The sequence below is a fragment of the Lycorma delicatula genome, chromosome 12 (genome assembly GCF_047948215.1).
Source record: "Lycorma delicatula isolate Av1 chromosome 12, ASM4794821v1, whole genome shotgun sequence".
NCBI classification, from domain to species: Eukaryota; Metazoa; Arthropoda; class Insecta; order Hemiptera; family Fulgoridae; genus Lycorma; species Lycorma delicatula.
In genome coordinates, this window is record NC_134466.1 from 27,285,459 (window position 1) to 27,312,664 (window position 27,206).

General features: G+C 31.4%; 1 protein-coding gene across 1 annotated transcript in view; it reads left to right on the forward strand.

The window, feature by feature from the left end:
* The window catches only part of LOC142332992 (GATA-binding factor C-like), a 380,666-nt gene that overhangs the window by 52,618 nt on the left and 300,842 nt on the right, over positions 1 to 27,206 (forward strand). Inside the window, exon 2 of the mRNA XM_075379756.1 lies at positions 12,681 to 12,859. Coding sequence (XP_075235871.1) covers positions 12,682 to 12,859 — 178 coding nt within the window. The 5' untranslated portion in view covers position 12,681. The remainder of the gene's footprint in view (positions 1 to 12,680; positions 12,860 to 27,206) is intronic.

Genomic DNA, 27,206 nt, shown 5'->3' on the forward strand with positions numbered 1-27,206 from the left:
CTCCGCCTTCCGGCGTGCCGAAATAAAATTACTTTCTTCGGTATAATTTTGATAAAATTGAAGGGGGGTCAAAAGTTTCAATGGAAAATTTCTTAAATTATTCATTTGCCATCGGCCGTTGTCTAACATTATTACTTTCCCGCTTCCAGTTGTCTTATACTAAAATAATTTTTTTCAGTAATCATAGCTTTCCATTGTAACAACTTTATTTTTTTCCAATATTTTTGTCGCATAATTTGAGATTGATTAAAAGGTACGTTAAGAGAGTAAAAAGGGGATGGGGGCCTTTTAATTATACTTTCCATTTCCGAACCACACTTCTGACATGGCGCCAATGTATCCATGGTCGATGTACTTAATCTATACGTTATAGCTAAAGCCACTTCAATCCTTATATGATCATAGCACCTGTACAACGACATCAGTATGATTCGTGAGGAATTTAACTGCAACTCGCGTTGCAAATTTATTGCACCTCGAGTCTTGGAGCAATTCTAGCGCGCTCAGCCAGCAGCTAACCGAGAATCACGTATTTCAGTTGTTTCAGACACCGAGATAATCTCATTACTTTAACAAACTTAGAATAAGAAAGGTTACTTCTCTTGAAAAGGCATATATTTTTTACTTTTAACAATTCAATAACGACAGCTAAAATAACCATAAAATTTCGGTAAATATGCTAATTTAAGCTTCTTACAACAACAGCAATAATAATAAAAAACTAATAAAATATTAAATATCGATTAGGTCTGATGATTAGTATATAAATCAGAATTCAGACATCTTTTTCTTTTGCCATTGTAACAGAAAATTAATGAGCAAAGGGATTTTTTACTCCTTGAACGAAATAAAAGAAGTATTGTAATCGCGAAAACTTCGGTTATCATATTTCAACGGAAATATCCATTTTGACCATCCCTGAATCCATTTTGACTAGTTTCGGCGTCACATCTTTACGTACGTATCTCGAATAACTCAAAAACGATTAGCCGTAGAATGTTGAAATTTTGTATTTAGGACTATTGTAACATGTAGTTGTGCACCTCACCTTTTGATTGCAATTGACTTGACCAAAAATGTCCAAAAACACTCAAAATCCAAAAATCTGGATTTTGGAATATTTCTTAACTGCAGTAATAAGCCCTCTTTGAAAGCTTTTTACCGATATAAGTGGTACCTTTTTTAATTGGTTCCAGAGTTACAGCCAAATAAAATTTTAGTTAATGTAATATTTGCAATTTACAAGGTCATATCGGTTCGAATCTGATTTAATTTCCTTTTTTTTTAATTTAAATATATTAATTATTAACCTCGGATTGTACAAAGGTTTTTACGGTAAATAATAATTCAATAACAAAAACAAAAAATGAATAATATCAAAAGTTATTAATGACATAAAATGCCGTGTACTTTTCATTAAAAAAGATAATAAAAAAAATGTGTATATGTAATTTAATAGGGGTACAAGGAAATCATATGTTGTTCATATTTCATTTTTTAATTTGAACAGCAGATCGAGCGTTCTTTTTTTAGTAAACTATTTTTGTGTAATTTTAATTGAGATGACATTGTTATGAAGAGATTTAAGATATTAAAATTAAACCAAAGAAAATTTTTAACATCTTTTTTTTGAACGGACACTTTTCTCTTGTGATTACTTCACTGATACGTTTCCCTTCATAAATTATTTAAAAAGAACACGTATCAAATAAGATAAAATTTGAAAAATGATTTGGTACAAAATTTTTTTTAAATGAATTTTGGTGCAGGGTTCATTTCCAGGCGTAAATAAAAACAGTACCTGCCTGAAGGAACAATGCGTTATTATACATATTTGTAGAGATAAGTAAATTAATTAATTGGAACCGTTTTACAAAAAAAAAAAATCGGAGAAATTACATCGTAATCTTTAAAAATATGTTTTTAAAACATTTTTAATTTTTATAAATTAATCAAATTCTTCGATTATGACCATTGAATAAAAGATGACAGTTTAGAAGTAACTAAATAAATGCGAAGAAATTAAGTATCTTTTAAAGTATTTACAGCATTACTTAGATGGAGAATCGAACGATTAGTAATTATATGGTTTTTCTTTAATTTTTTGGAAAAAAGTTATTTACTCATTCTATAATCGTATTGATATAATTTATTAAAAATCACTATAACGTGGGATTTATTTTGTAGTCGGATCTATTTTATTTTTAATTATAAAATCTTATTAATTTTTAATTTTTTAAAATTTTTACAATCTTTAGGAAAAACCGCAAAAAGTATACTCAAAAGTAAATCTACGCGTGGTTTTTATAGCCTTTAATTTTGTTTCATTATAGACATTTTCTTCGTATTATTGAAGTTATCAACAGACAAGTTCTAATAACAGGTCACGGGTTCGAATCCCAGTCAGGCACGGTATTTTTACACACGCTCCAAAATCGTTCATCTCATCCTTTGAAGCAATACCTAACGGTGGTTTGGGAGGTTAAATAGAAAAAAGTTCTAATAACAGGTGGCGCGAGTGGTAACGTCTCGGCCTTTCATCCGGAGGTCTCAAGTTCGAATCCCGGATAGGCATGGCATTTTCACATGCTACAAATCATTCATCTCATCCATCTGAAGCAATATCTAACTGTGATCCGGGAGGTTTAAAAAAAAGTTCTAATAACAGGTGGCCTCCGTGGCGCGAGTGGTAGCGTCTCGGTCTTTAATCCGGAGGTCCCGAGTTCGAATCCCGGTTAGGCATTGCTTAGCAACTGTTAACTTTCAAAATTCCATTTTGACTGCCTGCAGGATGCATTTTAAGAAGCTCTATTTATTTCAATTAAAATTAAATATAAAGAAGTTGTACGATTTTATTCTGTTAATATATACATAAACCATTTTATTCGTTTATTTTAAATTTATATATACTTTTATCGATTCGTTTATAATAACTAATGATCGTTTAACAATCGAAACGGTTGTTTTCGAGTGGTAAGTTTTTAATCTATTTACATATAGCCAGTTCTTAAAAATTTTCGTTGCTATTTCAATTTAATTTTTCAAACGTGGTACTGTTGATATCTTAAATAAATAAATTAACAATTAATGTAATCCACCTTACCAACACGTCGATACATTCTCTAGATCTTTCGGCTTACTTGGAAGCCATCATCAGGAGTTAAAATTAATACGTTAAAGTTTAAAAATCATAGTTAAAATTTAAAAGTCTTAACTGTTTCGGTCCTAGCCCTCCATTAAAGCCACAACTGGCAAGGAACGGAGGGGGTGGTGTAGCGATCAGACACGCCACGAGGCGTGATCTTCGCCACTCGGGGGGGGGGGGGGGGAGTCGAGATGTCCCGGTCCCATCGGTATACTCAAATACTACCCGATCAGAGTATACTCAGGGACAGTCATGACTGTTTTTAAATTTTAACTATGATTTTTAAGCATTAACTTTAACGTATTAATTTTAACTCCTGATGGATGGATGGCTTCCAAGTAAGCCGAAAACTCTAGTGAACGTATCGACTTGCTGGTAAGGTAGATTATAGTAATCGTTAATTTATTTATTTCATTTTAGTAATCGTTCATTTTTTTTTAATTTCATTCGCATAAGTTAAACAAACAATCATTTGAATCAAATGTTTTGTTGTTTTCTTTTTTTTTTTTGTTATTATAGTGATATTTGTTCGGGTTGAGGTATTTTTATTAGTTTATTACATTATTTCTTTACATAATACATATGTTACCGTAAAAGACCAATACTTGGAAAATGTCGATATCCCACGGTGAATGTCGACACGTACCAAATACGTCGGTGAAAGACCGAAATATTTGCTTATTCGTACCTTCTCCGGTATATGACGGCAACGATAAATAGAAATAAAAAAAAATCATCCGATACCAATTTTTAAGTTAAATAGATTACGAGAAACTCTCTTAAAATAAATTGATTTGGATACCACATGACTTCCTTGTACATATGCACATTTTTTACTGCACTTCATTTAAACTTATTTTATTTGAAAATGAGATACGATCCTCCGATTCTTGTATAAAGTGTACAGTTACACAGTTGTTGAAATATTTGTTTTTATTAATATAAAATATCTATACAATTATTAATTCAACAATCTTATGTGAAATATTAGGATGGAGTAAAAGTTCATTTATTACTCGTATTATTATTAAATTAGTATTATTCATATCTTCGTGAGTTAAAGATTAACAGAAGTGTCAGATTTTTGGTGTGTCGTTTGAATAAAACTTAGTAATAATTAAACTATTCCGTTTAGATGAACTCCTGCACACAGGTTACAATTGTTAATTTCGACCTAATGGTGTAAAATATTCGGTTTTTATTATTAGATTATTTGGTGAATAATCAAAATTTAAAAATAAACAATCGTACAGGAAAAATAAAGAAATATATCTAAAAACAAAACGACAAGAAGATGAACATGAAGGGGAAGAAAATGTTAAAACCAAAATGAATAAAAAGATTAAAAGAAGATGATAAATATAAAGAGGAAGAAAATTTGAAAACAATGAATACGTGTACACAAATTAAGATCAGAAGATTTATATCAAACCAAAGAGCGATTAAATGATCGGCAAGAAAAAACAAATAAACGAAATAATGTTCAACTGCGACTTAGGGAGAATTGTTCGACAATAAAGATAAGATTTTTGCTATTTATTAAAGATCGGGCATGTAAATGCCTCAATGTATATGTTGTTCTTGTGAAGGTCTATTTTTCAGTCACTCTGTAGTTAACTTTAACGTAGATAAAACGATAAAATTAAACAGATATTAAACTAGAAAATTAAAAAAATAATACGTATATAAATTATAATTTCCAATTAATATTAAATAATCAGATTTTTCGCCAAATCTATTACATATACAGAGTGTCCTATATAAAACGCAACCCAACCTTATATTGGTAGGTATTGAAATAATAAAAAGGCATATGTAAAAGTAATTTTTATTATTACCATCCATTACCTTACATTTAGAGTAAATGTTGGAAGTGGCCGCCATCTTCTTGAATACAAGCTTCAATTCTTTTTGCAGCGTTTCTTGCAACTTTTTTCAAAGTTTGTGGCTGGATATTTAATACAGCTTGTTCAATATTGACTTTCAATTGTTCAAGTGCTCGCGGTTTGTTGCTGTAGGCTTTTTCTTTGAGGTAACCCCGTAGAAAAAAATCCGCCGCAGTCAAATCTGGAGATCTTGGTGACCACAAGCCTCGACCGATAACACGATTACCAAAGAATTCCTCGACGAAATCAGAAGTTGAACCTGCGTAGTGTGATGTCGCACCATAATGTTGTAGCCAGCATTGTCTGTCTTCCTCTTCCAAAAGTGCAATGAACCGAAATAAAATAGCCTGTTCTGCATTAATGGTGTACTCGAAAAAAATAGGACCGATTATTTTCTTCGCGATATCGCGCACCACACGCCCAACTTCTGCGGGTGTAATTGTTTTTCGTGATAAACGTGGGGATTTTCAGCATTCCAAATTCTACTGTTTTGGCTGTTTACGTAGCCATCCGAATGAAACCGTGCTTCATCTGTGAAAAATAACGAATTCATAACATTAATTCCCTCACGCAGAAATCGAATGCACCGTTCACAATATTGTAGCTGTTTTTCTTTGTCGGGCCCAAGAAGTCGATGAACCGTTTGAATGCGATAAGGTCGTAATTGTAATTGTTTGGTCGCCCGATGAACAGCTGATTTAGACAAATTAATTTCAGCAGACAAACGTCTGATCGATTTATTTGGCGAGGCGAGCGAGGTCTTTGATTTCAGCAACTGTATCTGTGTATTCAACACTGACGCAGATCTTTTGTGTTCCTTGTTATTAGCAGAACCGGTCTCTCTAAATTTTGCGACTAACCTTAATACTGATGTTTTATTAGGAGCTGGTTTATCCGGGTACTTATGGCGAAACAAATCTTGCACTGCAACCACTGATTTCGTACTGAAGTACGACTCAACAATGAAAACACGTTCATCTAGCGAAAACACCATCTTGTCTTTAGCAATGTACTGAACGTTATGATTGCATTGTTATTACTATCGGTAGTGTTCTACTGCGTCGCCGCGATGTTCAGATGTTGGACGAGTCCATTTCAGTAACGAGTAGGGGAGTAAGCTTGACTTTTGAAATTTCATGGATGAGCGATTTATATTGGAAGATTATGTAAAGAAGGGTTGCGTTTTACATGGGACACCCAGTACATATATGTAAAATGCCTTTTAAATTATATATACACATTTTTAAAAGTACATGAAATTTTATTTCAGTAATAAATTTTTTCATTGTTTTTTAATCATTGAATTATTATTTACTGTAAAACATTTTTTTTACAATTGCGGGTTAACAATTAGTATATCAATATATTTAAAAAAAAAATAAATAAAAAAAAAAAAGGAGATGAAGTCTGATTTGAACCGATGTACCTTCCGTTTAAGATCAAAATATTTCATTTATTAAAATTTTAATTTCGATTGCAATCCAAAAGGGTAGTGAACAACTAACTAGATGTTACAACAGTGCTAAATTGAAAATTTCAACATCCTAGTGTAATCGTTTTTGAGTTGTGGGAGATACATACGCACGTATATACAGACGTCACGTCGGAACTAGTCAAAATGGATTGAGGTATTGTCAAAATGGATATTTCCGTTGAAATCTGAAAACCGAAATTTTTCGCGTTCACAATAATTAACTTCGTACAAGGAAGTAAAAATTATGTTTAAATTTAAGTCCAACATAACCTACGCTCGCTTCGTTTAATTAAAGTTAAATATACAAATAATAAATTTTATTCTCAAACGCTGGAAGCGATTAATCAAATTCACCGAATTTATAAAAAATTTAACCAAATTTTCGGTTTTATAAATTGAAAGGGCCAGTCAGGATAGACAGAATAACTGAATGAATGAACGCTAACAATACAAATAAGTGGTTAGATGGTTAGCCCTTTGTTTAATTGTTTTATAATAAAATATTTTTATTCATCATATTTTTATTGATTAATTGCCTCCAATTTTGGAGAATTCCTTTTAACGTTAATTATACGAGTTTAACGAGCATAAGTTATGTTTGTCTTAAATTTTAAACTTCGTTTTTTACGAGCATTTCTCGTAATCTATTTACCTTAGAGATTGGTATGTGGTAATTTTTTTTTTATCATTCCGACCCCCACCAGAGGTTATCTGTGTTTATTTGATAAATACCGGGGAAAGTTCGTTTTATATAATCAAAGTTTTCGGTCTTTCATCGAAGTATTTGTTAGGTATCGACATTCGTCGGAGAATATCATCATTTGCCAGATATCGGTCTTTTACCGGTAACAATATATTAAGTAAAGAAGTAATGTTTAAAATGATTTAACTATCAAGGTCAAGCTTCTATGTATATTAAACGACCTGTAAAAGAAAAACATCCGGTAATAATTCATTTTTTTTTTTTTTTTTATATTTATCAGTAAATTTTTTTATTATAGCCTATTTTTTTATGTTAAGTTTGTGTTGTGTGTTTTAAATAAATCTCAATAAGATAAGTACGATAGAATAATTTCGCCTACACACAATAAACAGCATTTAAACTGTCCGTAGCAATAACCCAACAGACGACTTCATCTAATCCTATTTGTGGGTTGTATTATGAAGTCAGGGGAAAAGATAGTAGGAGATTATTTAATTCGCTTAAGTCACTTATAACTTAATTTTGTTTACAAATACTTAGGCGATTTATGTTGTATGAAAAAAAAAGATTAATTAATTAAAAAAAAAAAAAAAAAAACAAGCCGCGTTTGTATTTATAATCGAATGGTAAATAGGAAGTGAGTGATAAAGATGAATAGATAAAACAATAAAATGGAATAAAAAGGTCTAGTAAAAAGATAGTGCATGATAATGAAAGTATATTAAGGTGAAGAGGGTTAACTAGTGTAATACGTGCTTAAAGCTGTTTTTGTCTCATCGACAACGGAAAACCGGTTATTTACGGTTGTATTCTAATCCAAGCAGGCATACTTCGTCCTCGCACTCCCTAATTCTATCTCGCTTTAACATTTAATCTTACCAATTATTTTATCTTTCTCTTACGTACTGTCTCGTAGGTATTCTTTCTCAACCCACCCTCCTCATGATCATCATCGTTGCTAATCCCCCCCACTACCTAAAGTTAAACTTCACGTCCTCTTTTATACTGTTTGTGTTATGTGCGTCGTACACTAATACGACAACGTTACGGTCGATTGTACTCAACTTATACACGCCAATTTAAAATCCATCTCACATTCACACAACACACACACAGATATTGACTTAAACCTATCACACATGCCTTTCTTTTCGTACTTATATGGTTGTATTATTCATAAATAGTCTCACGGATAAAATATTATATGATTATAAGGACGTAATTATAATACGTGATTTTAATTTTTATTTATTATATTGTTAAAACTTAAATGCTTTTTGAAAATTATAAATTTGTTAAAAAAATAATCATTTTTTATGTAATATTATAATTTTGGATTTAAAAAGGTGTATGGAAATTCCCTGTAAGTTTTCAGTTAAAAAAGAATCGTTCCAGGTGAATGATGACGTAATCAGTCTTCCTGTAATGAAAAAAATTTGAAGTGGAAACCACATAATTTTCTTGTACGCCTATTAAATTACATGTACACATTTTTAAAAGTACATAAAATTTTTATTTCACTAATAACTTCTGATTTTTTTTCATTGCTATTATTGAATTATTATTTATTGCAAAAACGTTTTTACAATCAGAGGTTAATAATAATTAATAAATCAATATTATTTAAATTAAAAAAAAAAAAGTCTGAATGAAGTCTGATTCGAACCGATGTGTCTTCCCCCTTGTAAATTCAAAATATTTCATTAATTAAAATTTTATTTAGTTATAACTTTGTAACTAATGAAAATAAGTTTCACTTACGATATATCATTGAAAAGCTCTCAATGAGGCCTTATTTTTGCAGTTAACAACAAGACCAAAATTCCTTTTTTTGAATTTTTGGCTTTTTTGGACACTTTTGGTATAGTCGACTGCAATAAAAAGGGGATGTGCACAACTAGATGTTACAACAGCCTTCTTCATGCAGATCCGGAGTTCATGGCCAAAATTGTAACTGGAGAAAAAAGTTGGGTCTAGGGTTATGATCCTGAGACCAAAATGCAGAGTTCCCAATGGAAAACCAGTTCATCTCCACGCCCTAAAAAGGCACGTCAGTCAAAATCCATTATCAAGGTCATGCTCGTTGTTTTTTTCGATAGTGAGGGCATAGTGCGATCAGAGTTCGTTCCAAGGGGAACAACTGTAAACTCTGAATTTTATAAGGGTGTACTGCAACGTTTGCGAAACGACGTACGAAGAAAGCGACCAGAAAAATGGACCGATAACTTACTTCTTCACCACGACAACGCGCCGTGTCACACCTCGCTTCTCATTGGCGAGTTTTTGGCCGAAAAAAGTGTTCCTGTGTGTCCACATCCGCCATACTCACCGGATTTAGCACCGTGCGACTTTTGGCTCTTTCCAAAAATTAAAACTGTGCTTAAAGGGAAACGTTTTTATACTATTGCTGACATTGAGAGGGCCACGACCGAGCAGCTGAAAGCCCTTCCGAAAGACGCCTTCCAGAAATGCCTTCAGTCATGGAGTCAACGTTGGGATAAGTGCATTGCTAGCCAAGGACAGTACTTTGAAGGAGATTAAATCGAATTCTATGTAACCTTATTACTTTTTTTAATAAAAAATTATTCACCGTATTTTTTGATCACACCTTGTATGTACGTACGTACAGACGTCACGCCGAAACTAGTCAAAATGGATACAGGTTGGTCAAAATAGATATTTCCGTTGAAATATGAAAACCGAAATTTTTCGCGATCACAATACTTACATTACTTCGTACAAGGAAGTAAAAATGATTGCCTGATACAGCTAAATATCAGTTGAATTCTGGGGATTTTACATTCTTACATGCAGTAAACCATTTCGCTCCTTATTTTCTCTATTATGCTTGATATGAATTGCATATCGTTCTTGGTGATAACAGTGCTGAATTTTTTTTTGACAGATTGATTACGGTCATAAAATATCGTAATTTCCTGAATATAGGTTAAGGTTTAATTCCTGCTTTTCTTTTATAAAATGAGGGGTCGACCTATATGCGGGGTGACTTAAATTTGGATTCGAACGGGTTTTTAAGTTGTTTTATACTTTATTTTCGTTTCCAAATTCGTGATAGGGACTTATTAAAATTATATTTGTATTAATAAATACCATAAGTTATTATTATTAATAAAAATACGTAACTAAAAAAAAGTTTGAATGGATGAGTTTTTGGTCAAAAAAGACCGAGTTTTTTGATTCAAAAAATTCGGTCTTAGAAAATAGCGATCTATGTTAGTATTAGATCTATTGAGGTAGGGGTCATTTGATCAAAAATGAAAAATTGGAAGTAAAACACTTAAAGGGGTATAATATCTCGTGGTATGATATCACAGTTAAAGGTTTTGGATGGAGTTGTGAACATGGCTTTTAAAGATAATCTTTAAAAAAATAATAATTGTTAGATCAAAGCAACAGTCACCAGTTGACTCCTATTGGAAGAAAAAAGAACTTTCCGTGAATTTATTACGCGAGTGGATTATTAAATCAAGAATTCGATAATACAAGATAGCATTAGACAAGGAATTAAAAGATGCTGCATTAGCAATACATCAGATGGAACTGAAAATAATATTTTATACAAAAGTCTTGTACACAATTTAATTTTTTCTTTGTATTATAATACTATTTACATATAAATATTCAAGAAGATATGTGTAATATAAAATAGTATAATAAAGGTTTGTATTTATATAATTATGTTAATTACAGCGCAGTGCGGCCACTGGATATCACATTTTTCTGAAATTAAAGTGACTTTCAGATCGATAATTAGGTCGACGAAACCGGTTGAAGACAAAAAGATATTTAAACGAGGGAATCATTAAGCTCGTCTCCCGATCTCAAAAATATCTGGATGTTAACGAAAGTAATAAATATCATTTTGCGCTGTGCTTACTGTGGAAAGTTATGAGGGAAGTGGTTTCCCGTTGCTTTTTTCAATCGTTAAAACATATACGATTGCGTTTTCAACACGCCAAAGCCAACAACAAAATACAAATTATATTCATCCGTTCGCTACATTGGTTGAATAAGTGGCTTTGTCTTCGCAGTATAGTTATTTGCATTTACCGTCACTGTCAATTTTATGTTTTTTTAATCAAGTAACCGGAGCCAGATACAGCCAGTCGCAACGCACTTGCATTAATGGTGACAGTAGCTGTGTCGGTTAAGCCGCCCCGCCGTACACCCTAAAAAATCGAAATTCAAATAAACCCGAAAATGGTTTTTAGATATTTATCTGATCGTGGTTACCGGTGTTATTTGGCGGTTGGGTTTCAATTAACCACACATCTCAGAAATGATCGACCCTAAACTGTACAAGACTACACTTCATTTACACTCATACATATCATCCTCTGAAGTAATTCCTGATGGTGATTCCCGGAGGCTAAACAGGAAAAAAAGAAAAGAAAAAAATATCTAAAAAGTATTTGCAAGTCCAAATCGATTGAATATTTCGTTCGTTATAGTTTGGAAATAGGGAAAATTTTCATTCATTGTTCAACATTTTTTTATCTTCATTCAACCTTTCAAGGTCGAACTTAAAAAGCTAGGAATTGTTTTTTAAATATTCACATTAAAATTACACACACTAAAAACCAAATTGATATATTCATTTGTTACCTAGAGATTTAAAAAATATAAGAGTTATCGAAAATATTCAAAATTTCATTTCAATCCTTTAAACTCGGAATTTCAAAAAACTAGAAATGGGTTTTTAGATATTCACATGAATGTTACACACACCACAATTCAAGTTGATACCTTCATTTGTTACTGCGAAATTAATGAAAATAAATTTAATTGTTACTCCATTTTAACCCTTTTAACTCAAAATTTCCTAAAAATCCTTCCTAGTAAACTAACTCCGAGGAAAAATAATAAATTTTGAAATTTTCAGCGAAATCGGTTTAGTGGTTTTTGAAATATTAAGACACGCCCAAAACGAAGATTGTCTTTTATTTATACAATTAATGAAGTGTTTTGGTTACATTAAAATACTCAAGTTCTTTCTACTAAAAAAAAAAAAATAATAAAGATCTGTGTGTGTGTTTGCGTATATTGTGTAGACTTAATATATACTTAAAAATGAGCACAATTTTTAAATTTATAAGCGAAAAATTTTCATATTCATTCTTTTATTAAGAATGTGATTTAAAATAAATAATATTACTTCAATCCGCAATTACAAAATTGCCTTTTGAAGGAAAACTAAGCGTTTGTGGACGTAATGCTTATAGGAATGTCTTTCTTATCTTAATATGAGGAATAGACTCCAATAATTTCTGATCATATCTAAGAAATTATATCTATATATATATATATATATATATGTATAAAGATATTATATTAGAGCTTAAGATTTTTTTTACGTGAAGGACTTTCAGGTAATATTATTGTAATATGTGCACGTATGCGTGTACATATGTAAATAATTTATTTATTTTTTTGTTTCTTTTATTAATTCAGGATGGATATGTCGGTGGATCAACATCGCAGCTCCTGGTACGGAGATGACACTGAGAGTCAACTCAGTTCCTTGTTCGTTCACCACCATGCCGCCTCATTAGATTCAAATGCACACCACAGAGCGGCTGTTACTGCTAGATATTATCATCATCAGCATACGTACAGTGTGGCATCACATGGTCAGTCAAATATTTTTTTTATAAATATATATATTTATATAAGTTAATTTTTGACTAATGTAATGTTTTAATTTAGAAAAAAAAAATTGTTATTAATTTTAATTTCGGGAACAAAATCATTTGTTTGCCGTAGATTTTTTAAGTTGTTATCTTATACAGTGCAGGTATCATATAAATATTTTTATATTAAAAAAGAATTAAAGAAAATGTAGAATTTAAATTTAAAATGAATTGAAGAGACTTTTATTAGGCGTCCCTTTTAAAGATTGTAATAACAGAAAAATGATTGTTCATAAAATATAAACCTGGGGGAATTAGACAGCCCGATTTTAATGATAAAGAGAGCGTCTATTGTGGGACAAACAGATAATAGAAAAGTTTAACATGTGTTTTTGCCCGCGTCTCAGCAAACCTCCTTTTAAATCATATTAACGACACGCATATCATTGACAAAGGAAAATCACCTAATCTTCAACATAGACCTAACTGGTTTATGCAAAATTTAAAGATTTCTGTTTACAAGACGACGTTTCTGCTTCTCAAGGATGCAGACAAATTATCGTACAGTCGTAACCCTCACATTAATTATAAAGGCTGTGTGATCAGCCGAGGTAAAGTTCATAAGTACCTAGGTGTTTTGTTTGATGAGAAGTTCTGTTTAGCAACCACATTAGGCAAGTAGTGGCGGACGCCGTCTCAGTGATGCACAAGCTTAGGAGGATTGCTTGGAAGGATTTCGGGCTATCATTTATACACGGTATACCGAAGTGTCTTCGAAAGTATGAACTCTTATGCTGCGTCCGTTTGGGCGCATAGGTTGGACAGAAATATAGCACTTATTCAGACTTTATAGAGTGCTCAGCGCAGAACCTTAATTAGTGCGCACTGGTGTTTTTAAAATAACCTCTTACGAGGCTAACACTGTATTGGGAAAAGGTCTCCCAATCGATTCAGTGGTGAAAGTTCGGGCCGCCATGTGGAAGCCGAGGTATTTGGGATGCGGTTTCGAGCCGGGCCTGTACCGGAGCTGAACGGTAATCACAATGCACCGGTTCTAAATTTCGTTCAGTTGCCCATCTCCCGCCTGTGGACGAGGCTTTACAGTGTCGCGATGGATGCTTGGCAGCAAGAATAGCACACCATAACTAAGGGAAGGTCCTTGTGTAGATTTATACATCACTTGGGGGGAATGGTATGCCTCTCCTTCGTTTTTAAGGGCAGCGGGTACCCAGGTGCTCTCTAACCACGCGAACTTCAACCGATATGTTTCTGTTCCGGCTGACAGCTGAAGAGCTGTGCGTCTCCGGGGAGATCCAGTCGAACGAACATATGATGTTCGAAAATTTATCAAGTACCGTATGCGTATCAGGTAGATTTCATAAGAAAGCTACCTATTGCAATTGGTACCATGATTCGACATCCACAAGGACGTTTCACATCCTTGAGACCCCAAAACCACAGTCAGTTCAAAGATTTTATGTGTATTTCAGCTTCTTTTGGACACGGTAACTGCCATAATTTTGCTTCAATAACTTTAAAATTGATACGTAAAATATAACGACCCAAAATCTCGCTGGAGTTTGTTAATGGGCAAAATCGGACCATGGGATAGAAATGGAGTGTCATTTTCGGAAAAATCAATGTATCGTTATAACTTTCTTATTAAATAAAATATAGAATTCGTTTAAAGTTCCTACTATTCTTTGGGTAAGGCTCTAAAACTTATCTAAGTAAAGTTTTTTGATATCACCAACCATCGGCCCAAAAGGTGGAAAAATGGGGTTTCGATGACAAAAAAATTCATACCTCCCCTATCAGGCACATTATTGAATCGGTTAAAAGTGGTCGTTAGTTCTCTAAACATTACCTAGAACCTTTGAAACATTTTTTGATATAACCAACCCTTACGGCAAGAGATAACCAAAATATGACTGGAATTATAAGACGATGAGGCTTGTCGTGTGCTAAATACATGAAACATTTTTCATATACAACCATCGTCGTGTTGAGTAAATTTGAATTTTTTTTTAACTTTAAGATGGAAATCTTTTTATCTCCTACTTAGGACTGGTGAAATCTATCTCTGCCTTCCGGCGTGCCGAAAGGAAGAATTTTTTTTAATAAATAATTAAAACATTATTTAAAATTTATTTAGTTTTCTTAGTTGTAGAAATCAGTGATTTTTTTTTAGTCATCGCTGAAAACACTTAAATGTAGTGTCTTTAATTCTCTCTTAGAAGACCATTTTCAAAGCGATTTTCCAGGAAACTGCAGCAGTCAATTTTTATTTAAAACATCCACTATTTTTATGAAAGATATATGCAAAATGTTGTATTTGATTTATCCAGAACACCTAATATTATGTAATATATCTCGAAATAATTGTTTCGTCTGCAATTAAGAATTCGTTAAAATATAATTGTTATATAAAATTTCATAACTTTGATAAAATCCTCGTTTTACTTTTCTACACAAAAAATTTCACGAAAGTATATATATTTAAAACTTAAGCGACATTTTCCACGTTAAGAAAAACAATCATTATTATTAATGGTAAAACAATAATTTTCTAATATATCTCGGCCGATAAGAAATAAATTTTAAAATTCTTTGCAGTGTGGAGTTTAGATAAAATATTTCTGTTTTTAAGCCGGATAGTCAAACGATTACCTTTTATTACTCTTTCTTTAATTTAGTTGATTACTGTGGATTTTGCTCAGACTCCGCTTTGATTACGATAATGAAACTGATAGTAAATCTAGAGCTTCCTTTTTATGATATGAAGAGAATTGAAGCTTCCTGTAGACCTCTTTTGTAGTTATATAATCAACTTACCAGTTGAAGTATCTAGAATATTGCTAAACCTAGAATATCGTACCTTGAATAAACCTTAAAATTTTAATGTAATTCAATACAGTGTATTAGAGATATATGAGTTTATTTATTATCAAAAAAGGGTAGAATTTCTGACATGTTATTTGGATATAAAAGAAGCCTATTTAAATAATTATTTATGAGAATTATCAAATAATTTAACCCTTATATTTTTATCATTAATTTTGAGTATATAATTTAAAAGATTATTTCGAAATTATAAGTAAAATAATAATATTTATGTTTTAATGTAAAATATATTTATTTTTCGTTGTAAAAATATAAGGAGGTAAATATTTCTTTAATATCTAAGGAAAATTGTAAACCGTTCGATATTTGACCCCGCTAAAGAAAAGAAAAATTGTCGTGGTTGTTTTAGATTAAGGGGGGTTGAATTAAGGGGATTCAGGGGTAAATGTAACAAAAGAAAAGGGGTGGGAAAGGGTTCATGTTTTGTTGTGCATGACTAGTCGCAGTTAGAGATAACCCCTCCCCGCGAGTCACCGTCCTTATTTTATAAAACCCTTCGAATCCGCCCCGCCTTGTTCTACCTACCTACCTGCCTACCTTCCTACGTATATACCTACCTTTTCCTTTCAGCTGATATGGAAATATCTTATCAGATTATAAGGCGCAATATCGTTAACCACTTTCATGATTTAAAACTGACATTGTCGACCATATATCCGTTATATAAATAATAATGTTACTTTTTAATAGTTAAAAAGAAAAAGAAAATAACATTCTTCACCCGTTGCGCAAGATTCCGCGCATATACGCGCACGCATGAACATACATTTTGCGCAGTATAGATATATAGGTTATATGTAAATTTTTTTTTTTTTAAATAATACGAGTTAATCGTGCATTTATTCTAATAGTTTGGATATTTTTATAGCTATGTTAAAATAATAAATCAAATTCTAGAGCAACAAGTATTTGTTATGATATAAGGAATCTATATTAAATTATAACTTACTTCTTGTTAGACGTGTGGTGGGGGGAAATGTTGTATACATAGCGTGTTGAAGAAATTTGAATTATTTAAATCTGTTATTATTATTACTTTTTGTCGTTATAAACATTTAATTTATATGGTCACATAAAATCCATTTTCCTTTTAATAAAAATAATTTTTATATATTATAAAATACTTGTAAATGTTTTACGTATTATTTTATCAAAATATATGTATAAAATAAAATAGATTTATAGGGTACTGTAATTTTAATAATATATGTAAATTTAACATGCAATCTACATTATAACAGCAGCTTATAAGTAAAATGTTTGTCCAGTGTATCAGAAGCGGGTTCCTCAAATATATTTAAGAAAAGAAAATTTTAATTAAAAATAATTTCGAAATAAAATAAATAATACATTATTCAGATCCGAATAAATATTCAAAATTTTAAACGATTGGAACGGTAAATACTCTGTTACATAGATAACAAATTCCAGAATCTGGGTGGAAATATCAAGGAAATTATCTTGGAAAACGTAAATCATTAAAACTAATCTAACTCACCAAACATTCGATTCAAATGTTTTATCGTGGTTTAACACATGTTCTTTATATGGCGTCAAATTAAATAATAATTGACCTTAAGAAAAAATACGTAATTTATGAATATTTAAAAAGCAAAAAAAATATTTCCTTTTCCCTTAAAAATATTTAAAGATTAATATTGGAAGAGAGATAACCGTTTAACTATTTAGTCACAAAACAACTCTGCACAATCACATCACGTTGACACTTATATATAAAATAAATAAAAATACAAAGATAATTAAAGAAAACAAAATATATATCCTAATAACACGTATAAACAAGAATCAAAGAAAATAGTTAAATAAAAAAAAAATTGGATAAATTGTAGCTGTGAGAAATCGGAACTAAATCTGTTCCGATTGTACAGTGTTTTACATCGGACAAACGGACAAAAGATGCAAGGAACATTTAAAAATCCTTCATAGTAACATAGAGCCAATATTTCCTAACCACCTCATAAATCCGTCACCGTTTGCTATATATACGAGGGCTATTCAGAAAGTAAGAAACGTTTTGGAATTTTCACAAGAAAATCTTTTTATTATATACATGTGAAAAAGGGACTAAAATACTACTTTTCAACATAAGCGCTTATATATGATAAGCACTTATCATAGAGGTGGACAAGCTTTGAAATTCCTGTGTCATAGAATTCTGCCGCCTGTGATCTCAACCACTCAGTGACGCACCCATCTTGCACAAAATTTGTGGTAGCCTGTGAAACAATTTCAAACAATAAAGTCCGTGAAACTTGTGGGAAACATAGAGAAAGCTCAGTTATTGTGAAACGGCGGTTTTCACAAATCTTTTCGTCAACTTTGGAGACCAGATCGTCAATCACAATGCTCGGACGTCCACTCTTCTCTTTATCGTAAACGTTTGTTCGGCCATTTTTAAACTGAATGCACCACTTCCTGACAGAAATTTCACTCATTACGTTATTCCCGTACACTTCACACAGTTCCCGATGAATTTCTATTTGAAGTTTTTTGGTAACAAAAAACAAATCACAGACCGCATCTCACAACTGGCGGGATTTTCGATTGCAGCACACATTTCAAATTTGTATATAAAAAAAAACGGACAGTGCGGAGATGTTCCCGTTGTCACGGGATGTGACAACGGGTATCTCGGGTAACAATAGCACATCAATATATACGCGATTGGCGTGCGCCTGGCGGCGTCAGGTGGAAAACGTTCCTTCCTTTCTGAATAGCCCTCGTATATCACGAAAAAACATATTTATATAATACACAGAATGTACCACGACATTCTCCTTGGACTTATACAACATATTCCACTCGTGAAAATAATGGAAATAATTTGTATAAACATGTCCTAAAATGCTTCGTTTGCGAGTTGCGGCTAGTGGAAGATATCGCTCGGAATACAACTGCCCCGGTGGAATGAGGTCTTACTGAAAATATTTAGGACGATAATTAAAGAGTAGAATTAATCATTTCTTATGATTTTTCATCTGAAAGATCGAATAAAATAGATCCTAGAACTTCATCTCCAGTAATTTTGGGTGAAAAACCTTAAATTGGGGTAAAAACCCCTATTTTTATGATTGACGTACAATAACTTTGTTAAATGGGTAAAGCCTTTAAACAAAAATTTTAGAGACTAATTCTAAACAAAATTAGTCGAATAAAATAAAGAAAAATTACAAAATATCGAATTTTAATTTTAAATAAATCTACTTGTAAATGAATGTAATTGTAAACGTTGAATGTAAAATGCACTTTTTTACCATATTCTTAACATTTATCTATTTAATTAAAAAAATATCTCCGACTGATGTCACTTACAAAAAACCGTACTAACAGTCGTTCAAGAATACCGGTAGAAACGAATGTTAATTTATTTATCCAGTTTCAGAAGTTTGGGCGTGCATTATGTTTCCTTATCTACCAGGATTCTTTCATTTTTTAATTAATTTCGTGTCTATTTTTAAGAAAAATCTTCTTTCCATTTTTCCACTTGTCTTTTTTTTGAAAACTTGTAATTTTTCATTTATTTCCGAAAGTATTTCGGTGCAAAATATTTTTTCCTTTAATATATAATTACTTTAGTTGTTATTCAATTTTTTAAATTAGTAATTTAAGATCTTTATTTTAGAATTTTTAAATTAAAGATTATTTTTGTTAATCTTTTGTACTCCATTCTATGTAAGTGTCCGTAAAAGTCTTCTTTTTTCTTATAGTGTCCATTATTCTATCAAATGTCTAGTAAATTTCTTTATTTGATCTTAAGGTATTTTTATGTATTAGGGCTTAATTTTTTAAAAATATAATTCGAAAAGCAACATGGATAAATTATATCCATATTTTAAATATTTTTTTTTTGCGTATTGAAAGTTTCGTTCCTTGCTAATTTTTTGTTATTATATGGTAACATATATATATTCTGTTAATGGTAAAACCACTTACTTGTTTATAAAATAGATTTTATTGAAAGCACGATATGGTACAGTAAGCTAAAACAAAAAGGAAAAAAATAATAATAAATAAATAAAAAAATAAGGTAGTTCAACCCCATTTTAGTTCTTGATTTGATTTGATTTTGATGGAAAAATCAGATAAAAGATAATTCTATATGCGAGTGAGCTATGATTATAGTGGCTAGAAGAAACTTCTTCTCCCTCCCCCCGACCTCTTAAAAATCCTTCACCGTAGCTTACACTCTTATGAAATGTACTTTAAATTATAGCTTCCTATGTAAATCTTAACGTAGACCGCACGGCGATGATGTTCGCTCCCATATAAACTGCTCTGGTGCATTCCATACAATAACACTAATAAAAAGTGTATATATATATATATATATATATATATATATATGTATAATATGTATATATATGTATAAGTGTGTGTCTGTGCACACACACACACACACATAGAAAATATTTAACGGAAGTCCACCATATTCTTTGTATATATATATATACACACACAAAAGCGCGCGCGCGCGCACACACACACACTGCATACTATTCGCTTGAAAAGGTAGTAAAATTACACACTACATCACATATTATACGTACCAAAAGAGCAGTTCTCACACAATTTGAATTGCAAAATAGGTTTTCAGTTAATTCGTTTAATTTTAACTTGATATCTTTTTTTAAATACAATTAATTATAATCAATTAATTATAGTATAATAAATTATTATTTGTCGACTAGATTTATCATTTTAAATAGTTTTCTTTATTTTTATCTTTATCATTTTTAACGCTTAAATGATGATGATTTTACAGACGGCATTTGACCTACACCATCAGAGATTTAGAATAGGGAAGTAGAGATCAAAAGGGGTAGGCGATATGAAACGAGGATTTTACTCGCGTAACAATTACGGTCTCAAGAGAAAAAAGTCGAGCCAGAGGATATAGCTCAACCTTCGCTTTTGATAATAATAGACGCTTATTCCACCCAGTATCCCTTGGGAAATCGATTTTCTTCCCGTAATTAGAGTTATTACTGGTAGATTTTACTCGTCTTAAACAGTTTAATTCAGTTGTTGATTTCTGTGATTGAATTACAGCCTCAGCTGTGAGGTTCTAGTTCAAATCTCTTGTTATGTTTGTATTTTTATACTGGTTTGGATTTTTTTATATCTTTCAAGATTTCTACTGAACCTTATTCTTATCCATAAACATTGAGGTTTTTTAACGAACTAATATACTAAAAAATACTTGTTGAAAGATTGCTTTTTCGCTTTTAAAGGTTTTTAAAGGAACACTCTTTACTCGTCCTTTGAATTGTATTGCTCGTTTTAAAGTATCCTATTGAAAAGAAAGTTTTAGTCCGGTCCGTCCTTTGACTGTTTAACTGTGTTCATAATATTTCTCATTCCGACTTTACCCGATTTTAACTTAGGTGTATGCTTATCGTACGACCTATAACTTGTTATAGGTATGTTCAGTATAATTTGTTTGTCTTTGATTGTCATCGGTCTAGGATATATATAATTAATTAGAAAATAGCCACAGAATATTTTTCGAAACCCGCTAAAATGGTACGAATCGGCTTGGAAACGTTTACCATTCCGATACCAAAAGATGGACGGAATATCTAAAAACGATTTATCACGTTTGAACTATGGCACGGGACTACAATCATGAGATAATTTCAGGGTAGTGAATTTCTTCCGTTCATATCCCAACAACTTGCGATATTAAGAATTTTTTTTCTGCATTAGAAAAGTACAATATCTTATAGGTAAATCTCAATCAAAATTCCAAAAGTTGTTTATTTTTAATCCTTTTACGTCTGAAAGTTTTTATTTAGATACATTCCAAAGTAGTAAATCGTAAAAAAAGTTAAGTTTTAGGAAGAACGTTCATTGGAAATTCAAAAATTATTTGTAAAGATGATTTAGAAGTTCTGTTCGCTTTAATTTTATTACTTAATTTTTTTCTTAAATATATCCTCAACCACCAAACCATAAATAATAATTTTTTTTAAGTATGAAACCGACATAGGAATTGAAAAAATAAATGATTTCTTTTTTTAAAGAAAAAGGATTTGATAAAAAAAAATAGGTGATTTAAAGTGAGAGGGGCAAAATGTTTCTTATTTATTTATTGATTCTTTGATAGCCTATGAACAATAACTTAACTAAAATTTTCTGAGAGAAATATTTCTCCTCACAAATCTACCAAATATATGAATTTCAGTCAGGATTATTTTTCATTAATTCTACTGTAATGTAGTATCGGGTGAGCAACTTAAAACCAAACCCCTACAAACTAAACACAGTTGTGACATGTTACATTTTATGAATGAAATGAAAAATTAAAATGTAAATTAAAAAATTGGATTTTGACACCACATGTCTTCCTTTTCAGTCTATTAAATTACACGCACACATTTATTAAAAGTACGTAAAATTTTATTTCATTAATTTCATTTTTTTTTTATTTTTATTATTGAATTACTGTTTATTGTAAAACTTTTTTTACAATCAGAGGTTAATAATTATTAATAAATCAATATATTTAAATTAAAACAAAAAAGTTAAAAGAAAAAGAAGATTGCCTTCCCCTTAAAAGATCCAAATATTTCTTTAATTAAAATTTTATTTGGCGCTAACTCTGGAATCAATGGAAATAAGTACCACTTACGATATACCGTTGAAAAGCTCTCGATGAGGGCTTATTACAGCAGAAAAAGTCCAAAATCCAACAAAAATTGGATTTTGGGCTTTTTTGGACACTTTCGGTCTAGTCGATTGCAATCAAACGGGGTGGTGTTCAGATAGGTGTTACAATAGTCCTAAATCTAAAATTTCAACATCCTACGGCTAATCGTTTTTGAGTTATGCGAGATACATACGTACGTACATACGTCAAGCCGAAATGGTCAAAATGGATTCAGGGTAGTCAAAATGGATATTTCCGTTGAAACCAGAAAACCTAAATTTTTTACGATCATAATACTTCCTTTACTTCGTACAAGGGAGCAACTAGCATTGAGTATTTACATTGGCAAAAGTTTACATATTTACCGTATTTTTACAGTTTTCGAAGTGCGTCCTGCTTAGCGATGCACTTTTGTGCTCAAATATTGAGTTACCGGCACAAATATTATCAATATCATCGTTGAATACCAATTCAATATCGTTGTTGAATCGATAGTGTAGGGATTCGATTCATAAACTCTGTCCTTGAAATATAGACCCAAGGACTTAATTGCTGATATCGATAAGTCTAGGAAACGAGGAGGATACCGCAATCCGTTGACAATTTGTACATGTTAAAGGATTATGAACGCGTCCTACCGAATCGTTTGAAATATGATAAGTTACTTCGTCTTGCTATACGAAACCGTACTTTATTTCATTATCTTTTAACCTAGTATAGAATTCATTGAAAATTGTACGGTACATTTTTTTACTGACTGTCCGATCAAAAATTAGCGGTCCTGCTATACGATTATAAGAAATATCACACACCATATACCGATTCTCTCTTCGTGAAGTGAACGATCAAACATCCAGTGCGGATATTAAGTGATACGATACCTAGCGTTGGGCTAATTAATATGCCCAGATAAATAGAATCGTGCCTCGTTTGACATGAAATAAAACATCTAGTTTTTGGACTATCTGTGTATCGATAATGTTTTTGTGAAGCTAGTCTGACGTTTCAGATCGTCTGTTGATACGATTTCAAATTTAAATCTTGTATCTTATGATACGATATGAATTTTAAACTGCTTTGTTTTGATTACAACTTTCCTATCGATTTTTTCGGGCCGGCAGAAATCTTTCTTGAATATCGGCTGTGACCCTCTAGAGTCCTAATGGAAGTCACCTATTTGATTTTACATTTGAAATCTAACTCCGTTGTACGCCATTTTTCACGTGAAACGTCATTAAAATTACACCGAAATATAGGGTATCAGAACAGAAATTGTAGCGTAACGAAAAGGTCTATATCGTCCTACCTTAATAACTCCCTAATTATTAGTCTCAGAGACGTAAATGCGGTGTCATTTTATATCTTACTTGGTCATCTCGCCGATACGACTTTGACTTTGCGTCATTGGCGATCGGGTTGGTGGGGAGGGGAACAGCGCAGATCGGCAAAAAATAGTGCTCTCGCACATTTCCATTCAGTGTAACTCACGACTTGGACGTGACAGCGTGGTGATTCGTGTGTTTGTGTTTAGATTTTATCCATATAAATCGATTTAATTAATAATTAGTGTATTTTGAACAATATTTATGTATTAAAAACTAAAGTAAACACGCAAAGAAGTATTAAAATTCAATATGTCAGCCTCAGCTCGCGTAAAATCAGCCGGAAATATAAATTACGCATATCGTTGGAAAGGGGAAGTTACGGACCACGCACAGGTACTCCAATGTCTGTTTCAGGAGCGTCGCATAGCTGCCACGGCGGTCATTGAACGACGCCGACGTCGCGAGCACCTCTACCGCTGCTTATTATTACTTATATCCCTTATCTCTCATATCGCAGACCAACGTTGAACAAAACTCGTCAAATATTAGTCGAAATAAGTATCATGTATTACTTAGGGCCTGTTTTATGTTAAAATTAAATTTAGTACGCAGTCGATGTCTCGTATTTATTTCAATGCAATACACTAAAAGCGACTCTCTGACATAGAGAACGACCAATTTATCTGTAGAGTTGGCCAAATGAAGGTATTAAAATTTTCCATCGGAGACTTTCTGTTTTGTTAAAAGAAAATACGATGGTGGCTCTCCCATTAGTCGGTCTGTAGCTCGGAGGAACTTCATCCAAGGTCTGTAACGCTTTACGTTAAGCCATTGGTCGCGCGCTCCGTTACAGCCCTACCCGATTTTTAACCCAAATATTTTTCCTACTCTTTGCTGGAAAACTGGAATTTGGGAAATTTTCCGCGAACATTTGACTTGTTTCGTGAAAGGATCCTTTTTTCTTTTTCCTGTTTAGCCTCCGGTAACTACCGTTTAGATAATTCTTCAGAGGATGAATAAGGACAATATGTTTGAGTGTAAATGAAGTTGTAGTCTTGTACATTCTCAGTTCGACCATTCCTGAGATGTGTGGTTAATTCGTGAAAGGATATCGTGAAAGGATCCGCTTCCATTACAACAACACCTTTTCTAAATCGAATAAGAAAGTTTAGAAAAACACAACCGAAAAGAATACTATACTGCATCGATGCGTGAATAATGTACTATTACTGAAAACAGTAGATTAGTTGTAACTTACATGACCGAATAGTGGCGCTAGTAATATTAGTAGTGGTAATAACGGCGTTACCGTCGAGCCAGCTCAGTTCGGTTGTATGTTGTTCATCCGGTATTTTAAAAGAAGTGGAATTTGTTATCGCACATATATCTGAACATCGTTAAAAAGCTTGGAATTTAAAAACGTATCTTCTATTTGTAAATTTTTGATTTAAAAATATTTTTTTTAGTTTATGGAGGAAAATCCCTCAACTTAACCGGAAAATATATACGGTACGTTATCACGTTTAAAAAAAAAATAAAATCGAGTAGGAAGGTACATAGGAACTGCATCAAACCAGTCATATTTAGACAAAATAATTTATGTAGTTTTTATTGTGTGTTTTTTCGTCGCTACAATTCCCCTTTCCACCCTCTTCATTATAAAATTGTTATATGTAAAGAGTGTGTTTTTGTGTATTATATATAAAGATTTAACCGTATCAAATAATGTATTTTAAACCCGGTGTAACATCACTGAAACAGACCGGTAAACGGTTTAAAATTAAATTGCGGGTACGAGATACGGAGCGTTAAACTTAAAGTTAGTGAGCCTGTAATTTGTTACTATCTGGTAATGTATTATTTAGAATTAATAAATGGCCCGATGAACTATATTATAGTCGTCAGTAATAGTACACTCCGGTGGACAAAACCATACATTTAACCTTAAGGCAAGATTCCCCTACCTTTATTGCTTCCACCACAATTCATTCTAACCTGTACTTTTTTTTATTGCGATCAGTTATTCACAGCATCTATTGTTCGAGATGATACTGTTGCTGCTTGAACACTGTTTGTTGCAACTGAAAAAAAATTTCGTATATAATTTTTATTATTATTACTATTTGTATCTTTTTATTTTAATATTTTATGTTTTATATTCTTTTAAATTATTGTAATTAGGAAGGCTAGGTAAATTTTACACGTTAAACGTGACAATATAATTTTATTTATACACCTTTAGATTTATAAAATTTCACGTAACTATTATTTTACGTAAAACTTTTTCGTTATTAAAAGAAGGAAAACTTCCGTAAAATGGATTGCTAATTACAAGTACATTTTTCTGATTAAAATTGTACCTAAAAAGAATTTATATTATCTGATTTTATACATAAATACTGGAGGTTTTTATGAAATGATCGATTTTATTTATTTATTATAAGCTTTATCTTCCTTATAAACATTTGAAAATTTTCTTTCTAATTCTTTGATATATGTACGAGTCATAAGTTTCTGTATATCGCAAATTCCTTTTCTACAATAACCTCTGGTTGCTTCTTCCTAAATTTTCATTTAATCTCTTTATTATTTCTTCAAGACTTTGTAATTTTGTTAAATAAATAACAAAAATACTACTCCCAATTCTGATGTTTTTAATCCCCCTTTTTTTATTAATTATTTGCTCGTTGTTCTCTTTTCTATAACATTTTATTCCCTCTTTTTTACTTTAATTCTGCTAACTTTTGTTTTTTGATTTTTTTAAAATGTGGCATTGATAATAAAAGAAAACTGTTGGACCGTATGAAAAAAAATCGTTAGCAAAAAATTACAAAAGCGAGAGGTCAGCGTCTACATGAAATAAACGAAAAAATAATCCCGTGTTGAGTTTTTACGTTACCGGGAGTGTCACAGGTTTATATAAATATGTACACATATATATATATATATATATATATATATATATATATCTTAAAACCATTTCTTTCAATAACCATACTCCTCTGTACGAATACAAATTAATAGATCAATTTTAAATACAGAATAATTGAAATAGTATGACTTACCTTATTTCATTACACAAACAGAAGCGCTTTCGTGAACTTGATCGCATCATCAGCTGTATACATTCATATATATATCGCAATAAACATCACAAACTTGTAATCGCTGATAATAAATAATTTATTCACTTACAGTTTTATGTTAACATTTTTTTTTAACCGATTAAATTTTATTAAAAACCGTGAAATTAAATTTAACTTTAAATTAATCGTACTTTAAAATCTTATACAACAATTTTTTTAAACTTTTATTTAAATTAACTTCTTTTTTTAATTATAATCAAAACAAGAGACAAAAAAACATAAAATATAAAAGAATTGTTTAAAATTATAAAGATGAATCGATTAAGTTAAAATTAAAATGTAATAATTAAATAAATAAAGAT